This window comes from Pleuronectes platessa, chromosome 9 (assembly GCF_947347685.1).
Source record: "Pleuronectes platessa chromosome 9, fPlePla1.1, whole genome shotgun sequence".
Lineage (NCBI taxonomy): Eukaryota > Metazoa > Chordata > Actinopteri > Pleuronectiformes > Pleuronectidae > Pleuronectes > Pleuronectes platessa.
In genome coordinates, this window is record NC_070634.1 from 4,709,757 (window position 1) to 4,727,772 (window position 18,016).

An 18,016-nucleotide genomic window follows, 5' to 3' on the forward strand; every position below is an offset into this window, starting at 1 on the left:
AGACTATTTTTGACCTGAACAGATCTATTGGTCTAGTATAGTGATAGCGATAGCACCACCAACTGCCAAAAGGAGGAGATCCTCGTTTTAAAACCAAATTCGATTTAGATAAAGTTTTCACTATAAGGTCTAACTTGATGGGGTGGACTGTAATGCGTGATTAGTGAGCATGGTCCAGCGGTGCATGACAGACGCAGGAAGTGAAGCGTTTATCCTTGCTGCAATGCGCAAAACAAATGCATACAAGCAATGCGTTTTGCTGGCTTTCATTATATCAACTTGAAGTTCTGTGAATGTCATCTCAACAAGATGGAGATATAAACTACCTCGGTATATATGATCTCATCACACGGTGTGACCGTGGCATGACATTTTGATGCTTCGCCAAAAATGAGGGATTTATTATAACTCCTCTGTGCATTGTTCTTTCAGCCTCAAACCACATTCACATATTAAGAGTACCGCCTTGATCAGATTCTATCAATAATGATTCATCATTACAGCGCCACCTGCTGGCCACAGGAATTGACATATTTTATGCCACGATGAACTGCTCTTGGCTGCTTTACAATATATAGCTCAAAAGATCTGTATATATGAAAGAACACTTCATAGGATTCATTTATCAAATAATTATTTGTTGTCAGTCTGCTTTAATGTCATAGTGTCAGTGATGTTAAAATCTTTTGATGTCCTAGATGCAAAGATGAAAGATTTAAATGATCTGAAGATAGAAAAGACTATTTTTGACCTGAACAGATCTATTGGTCTAGTATAGTGATAGCGATAGCACCAACTACTGCCAAAAGGAGGAGATCCTCGTTTTAAAACCAAATTCGATTTAGATAAAGTTTGCACTATAAGGTCTAACTTGATGTGTTGGACTGTAATGCGTGATTAGTGAGCATGGTCCAGCGGTGCATGACAGCAGAGGAAGTGAAGCTTTTATCCTTGCTGCAATGCGCAAAACAAATGCATGCATGCAATACGTTTTGCGGGCTTTCATTATATCAACTTGAAGTTCTGTGAATGTCATCTCAACAAGATGGAGATATAAACTACCTCGGTATATACGATCTCATCACACGGTGTGACCGTGGTGTGACATTTCAATGATTCTCCAAAAATGAGGGATTTATTATAACTCCTCTGTGCATTGTTCTTTCAGCCTCAAACCACATTCACACATTCAGAATACCGCCCTGATCAGATTCTATCAATAATGATTCATCATTACAGCGCCACCTGCTGGCCCCAGGAAGTGACATGTTTTATACCACGATGAACTGCTCTTGGCTGCTTTACAATATATAGCTCAAAAGATCTGTATATATGAAAGAACACTTCATAGGATTCATTTATCACATAATTATTTGTTGTCAGTCTGCTTTAATGTCATAGTGTCAGTGATGTTAAAATCTTTTGATGTCTTAGATGCAAAGATGAAAGATTTAAACGATCTGAAGATAGAAAAGACTATTTTTGACCTGAACAGATCTATTGGTCTAGTATAGTGATAGCGATAGCACCACCAACTGCCAAAAGGAGGAGATCCTCATTTTAAAACCAAATTCAATTTAGATAAAGTTTTCACTATAAGGTCTAACTTGATGGGGTGGACTGTAATGCGTGATTAGTGAGCATGGTCCAGCGGTGCATGACAGACGCAGGAAGTGAAGCGTTTATCCTTGCTGCAATGCGCAAAACAAATGCATACAAGCAATGCGTTTTGCTGGCTTTCATTATATCAACTTGAAGTTCTGTGAATGTCATCTCAACAAGATGGAGATATAAACTACCTCGGTATATATGATCTCATCACACGGTGTGACCGTGGCATGACATTTTGATGCTTCGCCAAAAATGAGGGATTTATTATAACTCCTCTGTGCATTGTTCTTTCAGCCTCAAACCACATTCACATATTAAGAGTACCGCCTTGATCAGATTCTATCAATAATGATTCATCATTACAGCGCCACCTGCTGGCCACAGGAATTGACATATTTTATGCCACGATGAACTGCTCTTGGCTGCTTTACAATATATAGCTCAAAAGATCTGTATATATGAAAGAACACTTCATAGGATTCATTTATCAAATAATTATTTGTTGTCAGTCTGCTTTAATGTCATAGTGTCAGTGATGTTAAAATCTTTTGATGTCCTAGATGCAAAGATGAAAGATTTAAATGATCTGAAGATAGAAAAGACTATTTTTGACCTGAACAGATCTATTGGTCTAGTATAGTGATAGCGATAGCACCAACTACTGCCAAAAGGATGAGATCCTCGTTTTAAAACCAAATTCGATTTAGATAAAGTTTGCACTATAAGGTCTAACTTGATGTGTTGGACTGTAATGCGTGATTAGTGAGCATGGTCCAGCGGTGCATGACAGCAGAGGAAGTGAAGCTTTTATCCTTGCTGCAATGCGCAAAACAAATGCATGCATGCAATACGTTTTGCGGGCTTTCATTATATCAACTTGAAGTTCTGTGAATGTCATCTCAACAAGATGGAGATATAAACTACCTCGGTATATACGATCTCATCACACGGTGTGACCGTGGTGTGACATTTCAATGATTCTCCAAAAATGAGGGATTTATTATAACTCCTCTGTGCATTGTTCTTTCAGCCTCAAACCACATTCACACATTCAGAATACCGCCCTGATCAGATTCTATCAATAATGATTCATCATTACAGCGCCACCTGCTGGCCCCAGGAAGTGACATGTTTTATACCACGATGAACTGCTCTTGGCTGCTTTACAATATATAGCTCAAAAGATCTGTATATATGAAAGAACACTTCATAGGATTCATTTATCACATAATTATTTGTTGTCAGTCTGCTTTAATGTCATAGTGTCAGTGATGTTAAAATCTTTTGATGTCTTAGATGCAAAGATGAAAGATTTAAACGATCTGAAGATAGAAAAGACTATTTTTGACCTGAACAGATCTATTGGTCTAGTATAGTGATAGCGATAGCACCACCAACTGCCAAAAGGAGGAGATCCTCATTTTAAAACCAAATTCAATTTAGATAAAGTTTTCACTATAAGGTCTAACTTGATGGGGTGGACTGTAATGCGTGATTAGTGAGCATGGTCCAGCGGTGCATGACAGACGCAGGAAGTGAAGCGTTTATCCTTGCTGCAATGCGCAAAACAAATGCATACAAGCAATGCGTTTTGCTGGCTTTCATTATATCAACTTGAAGTTCTGTGAATGTCATCTCAACAAGATGGAGATATAAACTACCTCGGTATATATGATCTCATCACACGGTGTGACCGTGGCATGACATTTTGATGCTTCGCCAAAAATGAGGGATTTATTATAACTCCTCTGTGCATTGTTCTTTCAGCCTCAAACCACATTCACATATTAAGAGTACCGCCTTGATCAGATTCTATCAATAATGATTCATCATTACAGCGCCACCTGCTGGCCACAGGAATTGACATATTTTATGCCACGATGAACTGCTCTTGGCTGCTTTACAATATATAGCTCAAAAGATCTGTATATATGAAAGAACACTTCATAGGATTCATTTATCAAATAATTATTTGTTGTCAGTCTGCTTTAATGTCATAGTGTCAGTGATGTTAAAATCTTTTGATGTCCTAGATGCAAAGATGAAAGATTTAAATGATCTGAAGATAGAAAAGACTATTTTTGACCTGAACAGATCTATTGGTCTAGTATAGTGATAGCGATAGCACCAACTACTGCCAAAAGGAGGAGATCCTCGTTTTAAAACCAAATTCGATTTAGATAAAGTTTGCACTATAAGGTCTAACTTGATGTGTTGGACTGTAATGCGTGATTAGTGAGCATGGTCCAGCGGTGCATGACAGCAGAGGAAGTGAAGCTTTTATCCTTGCTGCAATGCGCAAAACAAATGCATGCATGCAATACGTTTTGCGGGCTTTCATTATATCAACTTGAAGTTCTGTGAATGTCATCTCAACAAGATGGAGATATAAACTACCTCGGTATATACGATCTCATCACACGGTGTGACCGTGGTGTGACATTTCAATGATTCTCCAAAAATGAGGGATTTATTATAACTCCTCTGTGCATTGTTCTTTCAGCCTCAAACCACATTCACACATTCAGAATACCGCCCTGATCAGATTCTATCAATAATGATTCATCATTACAGCGCCACCTGCTGGCCCCAGGAAGTGACATGTTTTATACCACGATGAACTGCTCTTGGCTGCTTTACAATATATAGCTCAAAAGATCTGTATATATGAAAGAACACTTCATAGGATTCATTTATCACATAATTATTTGTTGTCAGTCTGCTTTAATGTCATAGTGTCAGTGATGTTAAAATCTTTTGATGTCTTAGATGCAAAGATGAAAGATTTAAACGATCTGAAGATAGAAAAGACTATTTTTGACCTGAACAGATCTATTGGTCTAGTATAGTGATAGCGATAGCACCACCAACTGCCAAAAGGAGGAGATCCTCATTTTAAAACCAAATTCAATTTAGATAAAGTTTTCACTATAAGGTCTAACTTGATGGGGTGGACTGTAATGCGTGATTAGTGAGCATGGTCCAGCGGTGCATGACAGACGCAGGAAGTGAAGCGTTTATCCTTGCTGCAATGCGCAAAACAAATGCATACAAGCAATGCGTTTTGCTGGCTTTCATTATATCAACTTGAAGTTCTGTGAATGTCATCTCAACAAGATGGAGATATAAACTACCTCGGTATATATGATCTCATCACACGGTGTGACCGTGGCATGACATTTTGATGCTTCGCCAAAAATGAGGGATTTATTATAACTCCTCTGTGCATTGTTCTTTCAGCCTCAAACCACATTCACATATTAAGAGTACCGCCTTGATCAGATTCTATCAATAATGATTCATCATTACAGCGCCACCTGCTGGCCACAGGAATTGACATATTTTATGCCACGATGAACTGCTCTTGGCTGCTTTACAATATATAGCTCAAAAGATCTGTATATATGAAAGAACACTTCATAGGATTCATTTATCAAATAATTATTTGTTGTCAGTCTGCTTTAATGTCATAGTGTCAGTGATGTTAAAATCTTTTGATGTCCTAGATGCAAAGATGAAAGATTTAAATGATCTGAAGATAGAAAAGACTATTTTTGACCTGAACAGATCTATTGGTCTAGTATAGTGATAGCGATAGCACCAACTACTGCCAAAAGGAGGAGATCCTCGTTTTAAAACCAAATTCGATTTAGATAAAGTTTGCACTATAAGGTCTAACTTGATGTGTTGGACTGTAATGCGTGATTAGTGAGCATGGTCCAGCGGTGCATGACAGCAGAGGAAGTGAAGCTTTTATCCTTGCTGCAATGCGCAAAACAAATGCATGCATGCAATACGTTTTGCGGGCTTTCATTATATCAACTTGAAGTTCTGTGAATGTCATCTCAACAAGATGGAGATATAAACTACCTCGGTATATACGATCTCATCACACGGTGTGACCGTGGTGTGACATTTCAATGATTCTCCAAAAATGAGGGATTTATTATAACTCCTCTGTGCATTGTTCTTTCAGCCTCAAACCACATTCACACATTCAGAATACCGCCCTGATCAGATTCTATCAATAATGATTCATCATTACAGCGCCACCTGCTGGCCCCAGGAAGTGACATGTTTTATACCACGATGAACTGCTCTTGGCTGCTTTACAATATATAGCTCAAAAGATCTGTATATATGAAAGAACACTTCATAGGATTCATTTATCACATAATTATTTGTTGTCAGTCTGCTTTAATGTCATAGTGTCAGTGATGTTAAAATCTTTTGATGTCTTAGATGCAAAGATGAAAGATTTAAACGATCTGAAGATAGAAAAGACTATTTTTGACCTGAACAGATCTATTGGTCTAGTATAGTGATAGCGATAGCACCACCAACGCCAAAAGGAGGAGATCCTCGTTTTAAAACCAAATTCGATTTAGATAAAGTTTTCACTATAAGGTCTAACTTGATGGGGTGGACTGTAATGCGTGATTAGTGAGCATGGTCCAGCGGTGCATGACAGCAGAGGAAGTGAAGCTTTTATCCTTGCTGCAATGCGCAAAACAAATGCATGCATGCAATACGTTTTGCGGGCTTTCATTATATCAACTTGAAGTTCTGTGAATGTCATCTCAACAAGATGGAGATATAAACTACCTCGGTATATATGATCTCATCACACGGTGTGACCGTGGTGTGACATTTCGATGATTCGCCAAAAATGAGGGATTTATTATAACTCCTCTGTGCATTGTTCTTTCAGCCTCAAACCACATTCACACATTCAGAGTACCGCCCTGATCAGATTCATATCAATATTGATTCATCATTAGAGCGCCACCTGCTGGGCACAGGAAGTGACATGTTTTATATCACGATGAACTTTTCTTGGCTGCTTTACAATATATAGCTCAAAAGATCTTTGTATATGAAGGAACACTTCAAAGGATTAATTAAGCGAATAATTCTTTGTTGTCAGTTTGCTTTAATGTCAAAGTGTCAGTGATGTTAGAATCCTTTCATGTCTTAGATGCAAAGATGAAAGATTTATACGATATGAAGAGAGAAAAGAGTGTTTTTGATAAATTCTCAGGTCTAGTATAGTCATAGCGATAGCACCACCTACTACCTAAAGGAGGTAAGCCTTGTTTAAAACCAAATTCGATTTAGATAAAGTTTTCGCTATAAGGTCTTACTTGATGGGGTGGACCGTAATGCGTGATTAGTGAGCATGGTCCAGCGGTGCATGACAGACGCAGGAAGTGAAGCGTTTATCCTTCCTGCAATGCGCAAAACAAATGCATTAATGCAATGCGTTTTGCGGGCTTTCATTATATCAACTTGAAGTTCTGTGAATGTCATCTCAACAAGATGGAGAAATAAACTACCTTGGTATATATGATTTCATTACACGGTGTGACCGTGGCGTGGCGTTACATTTAAGCACCACCTACTGCCAAACGGAGGTAAGCCTCGTTTTAAAACAAAATTTGATGTAGATAAAGTTTTCACTATGGGATCTAACTTGATGGGGTTGACCGTATTGCGTGATTAATGAGCATGGTCCGAGCAGATGCAGCGAGGAGACCAGGGGATGGGTTGTTGTGTCAGTGGAGCTGCACATCTAGTGGGACTGCACAGAGCGCTAGTCTATAAATATCCCACTGCGACAAAATGACAGGTCACACAATGTCAGTGAGATCATACACAGGGTGACACTGACCGGTGTCCTGTGTGCTTTCACTCAGGCCTGCACGTCACTCTTAACGATGACACAGGTACTAAAGGGCATAACAACAGTGAGGCAGCATTTATTGTTATCAAGTCACAAAAAAAAAAAAGATATTGAGCAAACAAAATGCACCCTACATCGTTCTTTTAATTCTGACAGCAGTAATTCCTGGGGTCAATTACTCACAAACAGATCCCACGTCTTGTCCCACGCTATTAGGAATAAATATATTCCTAACAAAATATCTAGGAACAAACATACGCAGTACTGTTAACTACCGTATGTGGCGTATACCTGTTACCTCTCATGAATGTACACACAGTAGGAATAAAGAATTAACCTGTGAGTGTGAATGTATGCATGGCAATCTGCTAACCCTTTAATGGACTGTAAATGAGGACAGACATGGAGGCTGTCCTTCATCCATGCTGCTGCCAGGTTGTCATAGCAACACCCAGCTACTTGACAACCGTATCCCATCAGACCAAATAGAGCTTTAGCTTTACCCCAAAAATGTGACAACATTCTCAACTATTTATTCTCTCACACCAGCTCAAACCGCTCCAGATATTGTGCTAATAAAAAGCCTTTTTACATAATGAAACTACACTAAAACACCAAATGCAGTGTTTGGATCATTTTTTGTTGGGAAGTTCTGCACCTACATGCACACTGACATTTTTGTTATGATCAGGTTATCTAAGTATCCAGTTACTAAAACAAATATAAAGTCTGGGATATTTGTAGAGAAAACAGGCCGTTATTTTATGATGAAGCAGATTTATGAGGATTGACTCACTGTCTGTAAAGAGATGTGCTGATACCATCTCCTCACTTAGATAGCATTGAACTTATTACAGGACATAATTGTTCATGTGAGGTAATCGTTTAATGGAGAAAATATGTATTATGTTAAAGGTCACAAAAACTACAATCCCAGGGCCAAATTACTTTATTTTGTGTGATCAACTGTTTATATATATATCCTATAAATTTGAGAGGCTAAAGAAAAATAATTTGATGCAATTTTGTTTTATAACTGACTTAAACTTCAACTACAAGATTAATGTTTCTGTGCTTAGGGTCACACCACAAAAGATTCACAAGATGTGTCTTTTATACAGACAGAGTGAGAGTCATACCTGGGACTCACAGTTTGAGTTAGCTAGCAAAGATATTTTGAAGTGAAAAAGTGGTATCTGCATCTGTGATGAGCAGTTGATGCTTTGTTTGCTGTGCAGGCCTCATTCTCAGTGAGTGTGTAACTGTAGTGCCCTCCTTGCTGTGATGTGCTCCGGTGAGGAAGCAGGGAGAGCTGTGATGTGCGTCAAAGCAGCATTTTTCACATATTGCTTTGGACTAACAGGGCCCGTGGCTGACGGGGGCAGCTCCGCTATGTTGGCTTTGAGCATTCTCTGGAGGGCTTTGTGACCAGGGCAGTGACGCACAAACGAGCTCCCAGGAGGCTGAGCGTGGAATTTGAGTCGAGGGACAGAAGGGGAATGGGGAGGGAAAGCGTTGTGTTTTGGGTTTGGGTGGGGGGTGGGTGGCACTCTCACGAGATTAAACGTGCTACGTTCTGCATCGGCGACTTCGGTGTATCCGGGCAACGTGGTCAAAACCTCGTCAGCACCAAAAAGCCACACACCGAGTCCTTTTCTGATCTGTTATTATCAAACAAGATTTGAACATTACATTAAAACTGTCAAAAATACTGATCAATAATACTGAAGTACTTAGAGCGCAAAACAGAGTTCTGTATAACAACATTGGCAGATCTAGAATTTTTTTAATCAGGGGCCATATAAGGGCCATAATTTAAACAGGGTCAATTATATGTCCAACGTTCATTAAGCAATCGATTCAAATTCTAAATTAATTCCTGATTCAGTAAAGTGTACATTTAAGTCATGCCTTATTTACTGAAAGCTCTATATCTTTGAGCAAAGCCAGGCATCATTGAAAATAATAATAAAACCCCTATTGACAGGACAGGGGCACTTTAAGGGCCAATCACATTTCAGCAGTTTCCCTCCTGGGCCTGCCTTGGATTCCCTTCATATCAACTTTATGAAGATATATTGTTAGGTGAACAAAACATTACAAAAGTACATTCATATCATAAGAACAGCTCACACTCAACAGTATAGCATCAGTTTGCGCAGCAGCAAAAATCTGTGTTACTGTGATAAATCATGTGTAACTATCAGGGATAAAGACAGCTCACGTTGAGCAATGATACTGAACCTCAATAACCTCCGGCAAGTCTGCCGCTCGCCCCGAACCTTGTCAAATGAGAGACTTTTCTGTTGGAATCTGCACCAAATTGTACACACACATAAATATCGGTCCCTTAAACATTGATTTTCCTTCAAGATCCATGAATTATTCCCTGAGAAATCATCCAAAAAGTTGAAAAATCTCACGTTAAACAAAGTGAAAAAATATATATTGGATTGATGGGACCAAAATTCAAGCTGATCTCTCCTGATCTTTATAGTATTTTATCACCAAGTTTCCTGGTAGATCATTCAGTAGTTGTAATTTCTACTTTGTCAAGAACTGTAGACATCTACAAAATAGTTTCTACATACAGTTAGTCTCACACAACTGATGGATTGGAGTGAACGCTCTCCAAACAGGTGACAGCTGTGCTCCAATCTCCTACAGCATTAGTCCAGATAATTGTGTAGATCGTCACTGTCTGTAAATATACATATAAGATCTGCATGTGCCAACCCTTATGGTCACAACAATATCAGCTGAACCAATTGAAAACCAAGGTTCAGGCATAAAAGCTACATAGTCGAGGTTAGAAAACAGATGTAGAATAGAGAAATCTCACTGTGACGACACACCGCTTTATATCTTTATAACATTATTTCAGTTGTTCAGACAAAGACACATTCCAGTGAGTTCACATTATACATTTTCAGAATCAGACAGAAAAGCAAGAGCTTTTACAAAAAAATGTAATTCTCCAGACTAAACCAGGGTGAAGGCTGAAATGTCCACTGACCCAACCAACCCATAAGCACTGGTATTGTCCTCCTTCAAACATGTTACATGCCTCTGAGCATGTTCCACACACCAACAACAGCCATTACATTTAATGTAAACCCATAATCTGAGGGAGGGGAGGTCTTGGTGAGGTCACTCATTCACATGGTAGTTCTTTAGTATGGCATGCAGACAACTATAACATGGTATTTGAAGGTGTTACACAGTGTTCTCTGACTGTCTATAACTCGGCATAGAATAAAGAATTCTGATTCTTACTTTTAATAAGAACTTAAAGCTTCACAGAAACATATTATAGAGAAGCTGTTTTTAAACACGTGTTAATTTAACCACTGTTATACTTCTCCACCATGTACCCTATGAAAGTTGACATATCAACATGAAAACTCAGCTTACATTCATGTTATTTTCCACAAAGAGACTGCTCACTTCATGATTCCACAGGTGAGTGTTTACATTGTGTGTGACTCCTCTGCGGGTCACACCTGTACAGCTGCTGTTACTTTAACACACATACACACACACACAAATCATCCCTGTTATGTATCCTCTAACTAATTTCTTCATTGTCAACACTCACCTGGCCTCTCGGGTTTCCGACACCAAATGAGTTTTTCCTCAGAGTGAAGCCATGAAACAATCCTTTGAATTATAGAAGAATAAAAGACGTGTAGCTGTGTCCAGTGTGAAGTTTCAACAAAGAGAAGACTGACATTCAGCCCTGACAGTGTGTGTATGAGTGAGAGAGAGTGTGTGTGTGTGTGTGTGTGTATGTGTGTGTGCGCGCGCGCGCGTGTGCGTGTGCGTGCTTGCGCGCGTGAGCACAGTGAGAGCAGACACGGACACACACATGAATCTGACCGCTGCAGGTGGCTGCACAAGCTGCTGGGCTGGGACCTGCATGTGTGCAATACAACACAACAGCGCCCCCTGTTGGTTATAGTGAACCTTCGACATCCACTGTATCATCCATTAATGAGTTCCACTTATATTTAAAGGAGACCTTTTAAGGTCGTTTTGGGATTCATAACCTTAATTTGGGGCTCTACTTAAAAAGGTTTGCAGGCTCCAACATTGACAAAACGCTTCAGTTTCTTCTATAAATTTCTCTCACAGCCGATTCAGCTTTATTGGTGTTTCCTCATATTGTCTTGCTCTGGGCATTAAGGAGGGTTGGGATTTTATTATCTTTATTGCTTTTATACTGTAAAGTCTGATTGTTGGATGGTTGGTTGGTTGGTTGGATGGATAGATGGTATTTTCACAAATCCACTGTGGGGATGTGTTCACCCTGCAAATGGAAGGGAATTATATCACATTCCTTCAAAATCATCTTGTGTTTGGGGTATTTATTAAGGACAGTCGAGATAAACTAGACTTCAAGAAGTGTACTAGAGTTGTGGCACACAGAGTGTTTGGTTATCCGGCAGAGGAGGAATTCCACCATCTTGACTAAGTAATCTACAACAAGTACCTCAAAGGGGACAGTCTGAATCTTTCATAAAGATACTGATCAGAGTGGCTCAAAGGACTTGGTGGGTCTCTGAAGACCCTTGTCCGCCTCAGAGACCACCAATCCACACCAACTCCAGATGATCCTCAAAAAAGACTGATGTCACATTTCAAATGAACGACGATTTTTTCGTAGGACTGGAAACCCAGAATTTAACCTGAAAGTTACTCCGATGAATACAAATCAAGCTTCATCGTACAGGGCCCTGATCAATACATGAAGTTTACTCGCTGTTTCCTTGATTTGCTCCAGAGTTTGAGGCTGCATTTAAACATAACAAAAAATTTGTTGTGAAACATTTTGGGCACGTATAACACGCGATGTGACACACAAAGTCAGGACTCAGTGTTAAAGTGACCGCAGCGACCCAGATACATGATCCGACATCATTGATTAATAACTTAATAGTTTAGTTTAAAAGTTTGTCACGTGAACTCGTTCATTTTCATCTGCATGAACTGAACTTTGGACAAGTTCTTTCTGAGTGTATACTGGCGCAACACTGACCTCATCTATCACCTCATCAGGCAGCGGAGGAGCTCCAGGGTCTTTTTTCTAATCTATTTAGGATTGCCTACACACACATATATTACAATAATAATATACTTTATTTGTAGAACAACTTTTACATAAGAAATGCAGTTCAAATAATGGCCTCTTACAATCCTTTGAATAGAAAGAAAAGTTGTGTTTATGTGTAGAGAGAAGACAAACATCACCCCCGCTGGTGGGTGTATGTGTGCCAAATTGGTAATAGTCACTCTCCCACATTAATTAATTGACACACTTAATATGGTTTCTAAGAAATAAGTACTAAAGGGTTTGTCACACACTATAATAAGTTGTCAAAAGAAATAGATCTTATCTGTGGGATTCACTAACTGGAAACGGATTTATTAATAGATAATGAATAGTGAATCAAAACACATGTAATGTTGTAAAATATATTTTAGTGGGAAAAATCAAATACTGTACATTAGTAATATTTGTAAATGTAAATGTGTGATAAATAAGGGAAAAACACAGAATTAACAAAACACACCATAGTACATTTTCACTATTATTACGACATATATAGATATACTATTTATATATTAAAAAAATTGTATTATGGTAAAGGTCACAAAAACTGCAATCCCATGCAGAGCCAAATTACTTTATTTTGTCGGATCAACTGTATATATACACAAAAAAAGTATACAGTATACAGCTTTACTAATCTGTATAATATGAGGAGGTAAAGAGAACCAGGCAGATCATTCTTTGTGGATATTTATTATCATTTTAATGATTATCGTTATTAGTTAAATCCTGCAGTTACCTTTTGAAAGTAGCAGAATAGTGGGATTAACATCCACCTATTTTTACATTTATAAAATGTTTGTCCATTTTAAAACATTCAGTGTATTTTTTCTATAGCTTATTTGATGCACATACTGCATGTTTTGTAAATGCTGTTCGACATGAACTGAAAGGACTGTGGGTTTTCCTCAGTACTAGTGGGTAAAGCCCTAAAGTTAAGTTTGCTGATGGTATGCTTTTTCTAAAACTGCTATTTGTTGTTGCTCATTCAAATGAATAGGAATATAGACATCATATAGAATTAAACATTAACGTGAACAAAGGCTTGTATTTAATCCTCAGCCACCTTCCCAGTCATCCTGTATGTCTCTGTTGGCCCCTGCTCTCCACATGTTAGCTGCGTCTCTTGACTCTCTGGCTCCTCTATCACACCTGCCAAGAGGGAACATGATCTTTGAAAAATAGCTGTTGCCATGGAAGAAGCTCAAAGGGGTTACAGAGCAAATAAGTATATACGTATATTGTAAATAGTGGAATATATTACAGACCTGTTGGTGGACAGTCTCCCGACCTATGTCTGTTGTGCTTGTGGGAGGGTGCGTAGAGGAAGATGATGGTGAAAACGTACAGATTCCACATGCCATAGATTCCTGTGAGAAAAGCACTGTCGACCTGGAGAGTGAAGTCTCCCCAGTGCCAGTGGCCTTCACTGACCTGGATCAGAGTAAGAGCATTTAAATGCAAGGAGCTCAAAAACAGTAAATAAGACCATATTATCGGAAAAGACTTCTGTGCTGATAACACTTACTTGATTCAAGATGAAGAAGATGATAGTCATGGCTGCACATGCTAGAGTTACCAGCATCAAAAACTTGAACCTGAAGATGATACCCTGCCAATACAAGCGAGAGTGGAAAAACAGCCAGAATATTGAATCATCAGTTGTATAAAACGCCATTTTTATTTGATCTGTGTTTCATATAATCAATTTAACAAATGAAACAAAATTAACCTTATAGCACAGCCTCCTGGCCTCTGGCATTGCAGGAAGTTGCTGCACTTTCCAACCAATGTTTCTAAACACACAACGCACCATGTGACAGAGGGAAAGGAAATACAGACAGACTGAAAGCCCTGCCACAATGATGAAGGTAAACTGTGAGGGAGGGTCAAAGAAAAGGCCTCAGTGACACAGAGAACGGTTGATCTTATAGAGTAAAACCGTTTATTTATACAGCACTGAATCACAACTGAAGTTATCTTAACGTAGTTTCCATATAGGAGGTCTAGATATCATTTACATTACTATTTAGAACAAAGGATACGGAAACCTTTGTCCCGATGTCTGATGCCCACACACTGTAGAAAGGGTTGGTCAAATGAACGCCCCTTCATGAGAAAACAGAAACATTTAACGTTTAAAAGAAAACTACATTTGAAAAACACAAGACTTCCCCCAAAGCAGTCCTGTTGTTACCTTTCACTAAGGTCAAATATGAGGAGGACGGATGATCCGAACACAACTATCCCGACCTGCCACCAGTACGCTGAGAGACGATTCCTCTGACTTTGGTCCTAAAGGATTTGTTGTTGACACACAGGTCATGACTGGCATGAAAGTACGGAGGGGAGGTACAGTTTAAGACATGCACTATACAACAGAGTAGACAAAACAGGCCAAGCCGAGAGGTTGTACCAGAGAATGGCTTATTACGTTAGTCCACAGCAACCACAATTTTTTTAGAACCCCCTTAAATTCTATGAGTGGACAAGAACCTCTGAATACTATGTGTACAAGGTTCCTGGTGAGTTTATGCATTAAACCTACTTATTATGTGTGGACGCTATAGTATTAGTACCACTCTGTGGTCAATACAATTTCGAGAATAAAGTTGTAATTATTCGTGAATAAAATCAAGGGAGAACATCAGAAGTCTTTGGCCTGTGTTAAATTCGAAATTCTACTTGATAAAAGGTTTCACAAGCAAACTAATACTTCATGTTTTGTCACATCAACGATACATTATCACTTAGAAAAGAGTAAATTCTGAAGAATAAACCTCACAGATTAGAGGGAAATTGCCTCTTAAGTAAAGGAGAAAATATTTGCTAGTGGTTTACTGTTTATTTTTTCTCCTTAAGTAGCATTAACTGAATGATTTGACTTTATTCTCCTTATATTATGACATTCTCATTGAAGTATGACTTTATTTAGATAATATAAAATATTTATCATATATTATGGGTTTTTTCTCATTAAATGACAACTTTATCTTCCTCATATTATTACTTTATTTTCTTAATATTATGACTTTATTATCCTTATACACCGCTAAAAAATTAAGGAAACACTTAGGGCTGGTCTCGTGGTATCTCCTCCATGCTCTAGAAACTGTGCTGGGTGACACCGCAAACATTGTTTTACGGCCGCACGCATAGATGTGCCTCCCAGGAGGAACCGGACTGACTACCTGTGCAACCTGAGTCGGCTGCACTTACGCTTCCTAAATGGACAGTTTGCCATCCCAGTTTAATTGACTTGGTGTTATATTGTAATGATAAAGTGATCCCTTAAGTTTTTAAGCAGTGTATCATGACCTTTTCTCATTAAATTACGACTTTAATCTTGCAATACTACATTTTTATTTTGTTCATAAGGCCCTGCATCATTATTTGCACAGTTTGCATTTAGTTTATAGATTTGATGATAAGAGAAACGTTTGAAGATTAGAAGTATGTGGTTTGGTTCTCTGTGTTTCTTGGGAGGCGAGGTCGCCACAGTCAATTGAGAACTCTCCTGGTTGTGAACAAAAGAACTAAATTCTGACCATGAGGTGTTCGCCACAGAAGATGACCCAGAAACAGAATAGTGTGGCGTAGAAGATGCCTTGCTGTACATCCTCAAACAGCAGCATCCACGTCCACTCAAAGCCAAGGGAGAGCCACTCCACCGGCACATTCAGGAAGGTCATGGAGACACCCAGAGCTAAAATCACCCTAAACGAGGCAAAGACACACTGCAGTGACTTAAGACACAAAAACAGTAACTTGATGCTGCAGGCACAGTATTGACCTGGTTCTTACAGGCTGATCATGCACTTAATATCAAAAAGTCTTCATGTGTCCCTCTCTCCACACGATGCCCGGAAGCTCTTCATGCCTCTTAAAGTTATGACACAGGATTTTTCAGTAGCTCTAAGCTCTCACCGGGAGACTAGGACGGAGCTTCAATTTAGGGGCTGTGTTGTATAACTTCACTTTGTACTTCAAAAATAAAAAGATATGTTCATTCATTCGGCAATAAAATAATTCTACAGCCTGGAAAATATCAGTGACATTATGAAGTAACATGTGATATGAAAAAAAATATGAAAGATGCAATATTTTTTATGTGGATACACATAACATCAAAGGCAAATAATTTGGTTATGTGAAAGCATTCTTTGTCATCATACTTTTCCAAAAGGACTGGAGGTCTCGCCATCAGGCTGATTCGGTACCAGTACCAGGCTGTTGCCACGAGTGTCCAGGGACTGAACACAGTCTTGAGGCTGATCCACACTTTAGTAAAGCCTCCGTTCTGGTGGATGCCCTGAAGAAAAGGGGGGACATTAAATGTTCGATTGGGACGGCTGCAGGCTTTGGACATCATTTCAATAAAAAATATAAAGTAAAATTAAACTCACCACCATATGGATGTCCTTTATTTCTCCAATTCCAACATTCATAGTGTCATTCACTGGCAAGCGCAGGTTAATTAAAAAGTACTTGTGGGCAACAGTACCCAGCTCCATGAAGGGTATGGGGTCACACTGGTAAAAGCGGCCTTCATTTTCATACGTCTGCAGAAGCACAGACTGTTAAAGGTCACTAAGCAGAAACACATTTGAATGTTATTTACCATGGCCGTGCAGATTTACCTTAGGGACTCCTAACATGCACCTGAGTGGCCTTTGCTCCACCGAGTGAAACTGTGTGGTCCACTCAGACATCCCGTTATCTCTGTATGCGATGCCAGCGTCAATAGTGATGATAACATCCTCTTCTACACAAACAGAGAAATAATCCAGTTTTCTAACACATCTGCCACATGAACTGCTACGTTATTTTCAGTCCCGATAGTAAAATACGCATCTTACCAATCTGATTGATCATTTTGAAGGCAATGTCAAACTGAAGAACAGCCAGCACGTACTGGAACCAAGGGCTCATCTCCATGTTGGGAAGAGGTACATGAACGGCAAAAACAATGTCATTGGCATCCAGAGTTTTTGCCAAAGGTTCGTCAAAACTCTTGACCTGGTGGCAGCGATTTAATCCCCAGGGCATGAGCCAGCCATGTGACCTGTGGCGATTTATACATTTGGTGGCCGAGTAGTGGATAGCACTGGTTGGACTGGGAGCTACGGAAAAAGGTAAATGATCTGTCATGGTCTCGTTGTTTTGAGTTGTGATCTACACAGCCAGAACAAATCTTTATAGTTTTTTTTTGAGCCATAAGAAAACCTGGTTTAAAATGATTGTTGGTGAAATATAATTTTAAAAAAAACACACACAATTTCTAAATTTCAACAATTATAAAGTTGTAAGATTTGACTAGTACTTACCAATCAAAGCTCCAATCATGATGGAAAAAATTTGGAAAATAAGAATAAAAAACCCCAAGAAAACCAATTTCTTAGTGCTCATGTTCTCGATGATTGCCCCTGCCATTTTTAAAAGGTCAAAATGAAAAATGATGCCTCGAAACTACCCTTGCTCCGCACAGACAAAGTGCATCACTGCAGCTCGTCTGCGTGCTCACACACATCAGACTCTGCCGGGGAAAATGTCAGAAATCATCTTCAGACAGAGCATGTGCAGAAGGCGTGGGTGTAACCATGACGTGG

The 18,016-nt window shown here is 39.1% G+C and overlaps 2 protein-coding genes across 3 annotated transcripts in view; both read right to left on the reverse strand.

Annotated features, from left to right (window-relative positions):
• gng12b (guanine nucleotide binding protein (G protein), gamma 12b) overlaps positions 1–11,079 on the reverse strand; it is a 44,157-nt gene extending 33,078 nt beyond the window's left edge. Inside the window, exons 1-2 of one of the 2 annotated variants that reach the window (XM_053431102.1) lie at positions 10,893–11,079; positions 6,756–6,839 (exon numbers count right to left, since the gene is read on the reverse strand). The gene's annotated coding sequence lies outside the window, so the exon portion shown is untranslated. The remainder of the gene's footprint in view (positions 1–6,755; positions 6,840–10,892) is intronic. The other variant, XM_053431100.1, reaches the window with a different exon arrangement.
• A 1,901-nt stretch (positions 11,080–12,980) lies between these two features.
• On the reverse strand, positions 12,981–18,012 carry LOC128448446 (protein wntless homolog). Its single transcript, XM_053431104.1, has 12 exons — positions 17,735–18,012; positions 17,267–17,530; positions 17,048–17,172; positions 16,814–16,969; positions 16,583–16,719; positions 15,956–16,124; positions 14,605–14,702; positions 14,453–14,516; positions 14,140–14,283; positions 13,936–14,019; positions 13,676–13,841; positions 12,981–13,559 (listed from the first exon to the last, which is right to left on the reverse strand). The coding sequence occupies exons 1-12, from the start codon at positions 17,838–17,840 to the stop codon at positions 13,459–13,461; spliced, it is 1,614 nt and encodes a 537-aa protein (XP_053287079.1). The 5' UTR covers positions 17,841–18,012; the 3' UTR covers positions 12,981–13,458.
• Positions 18,013–18,016: the final 4 nt, after the last annotated feature.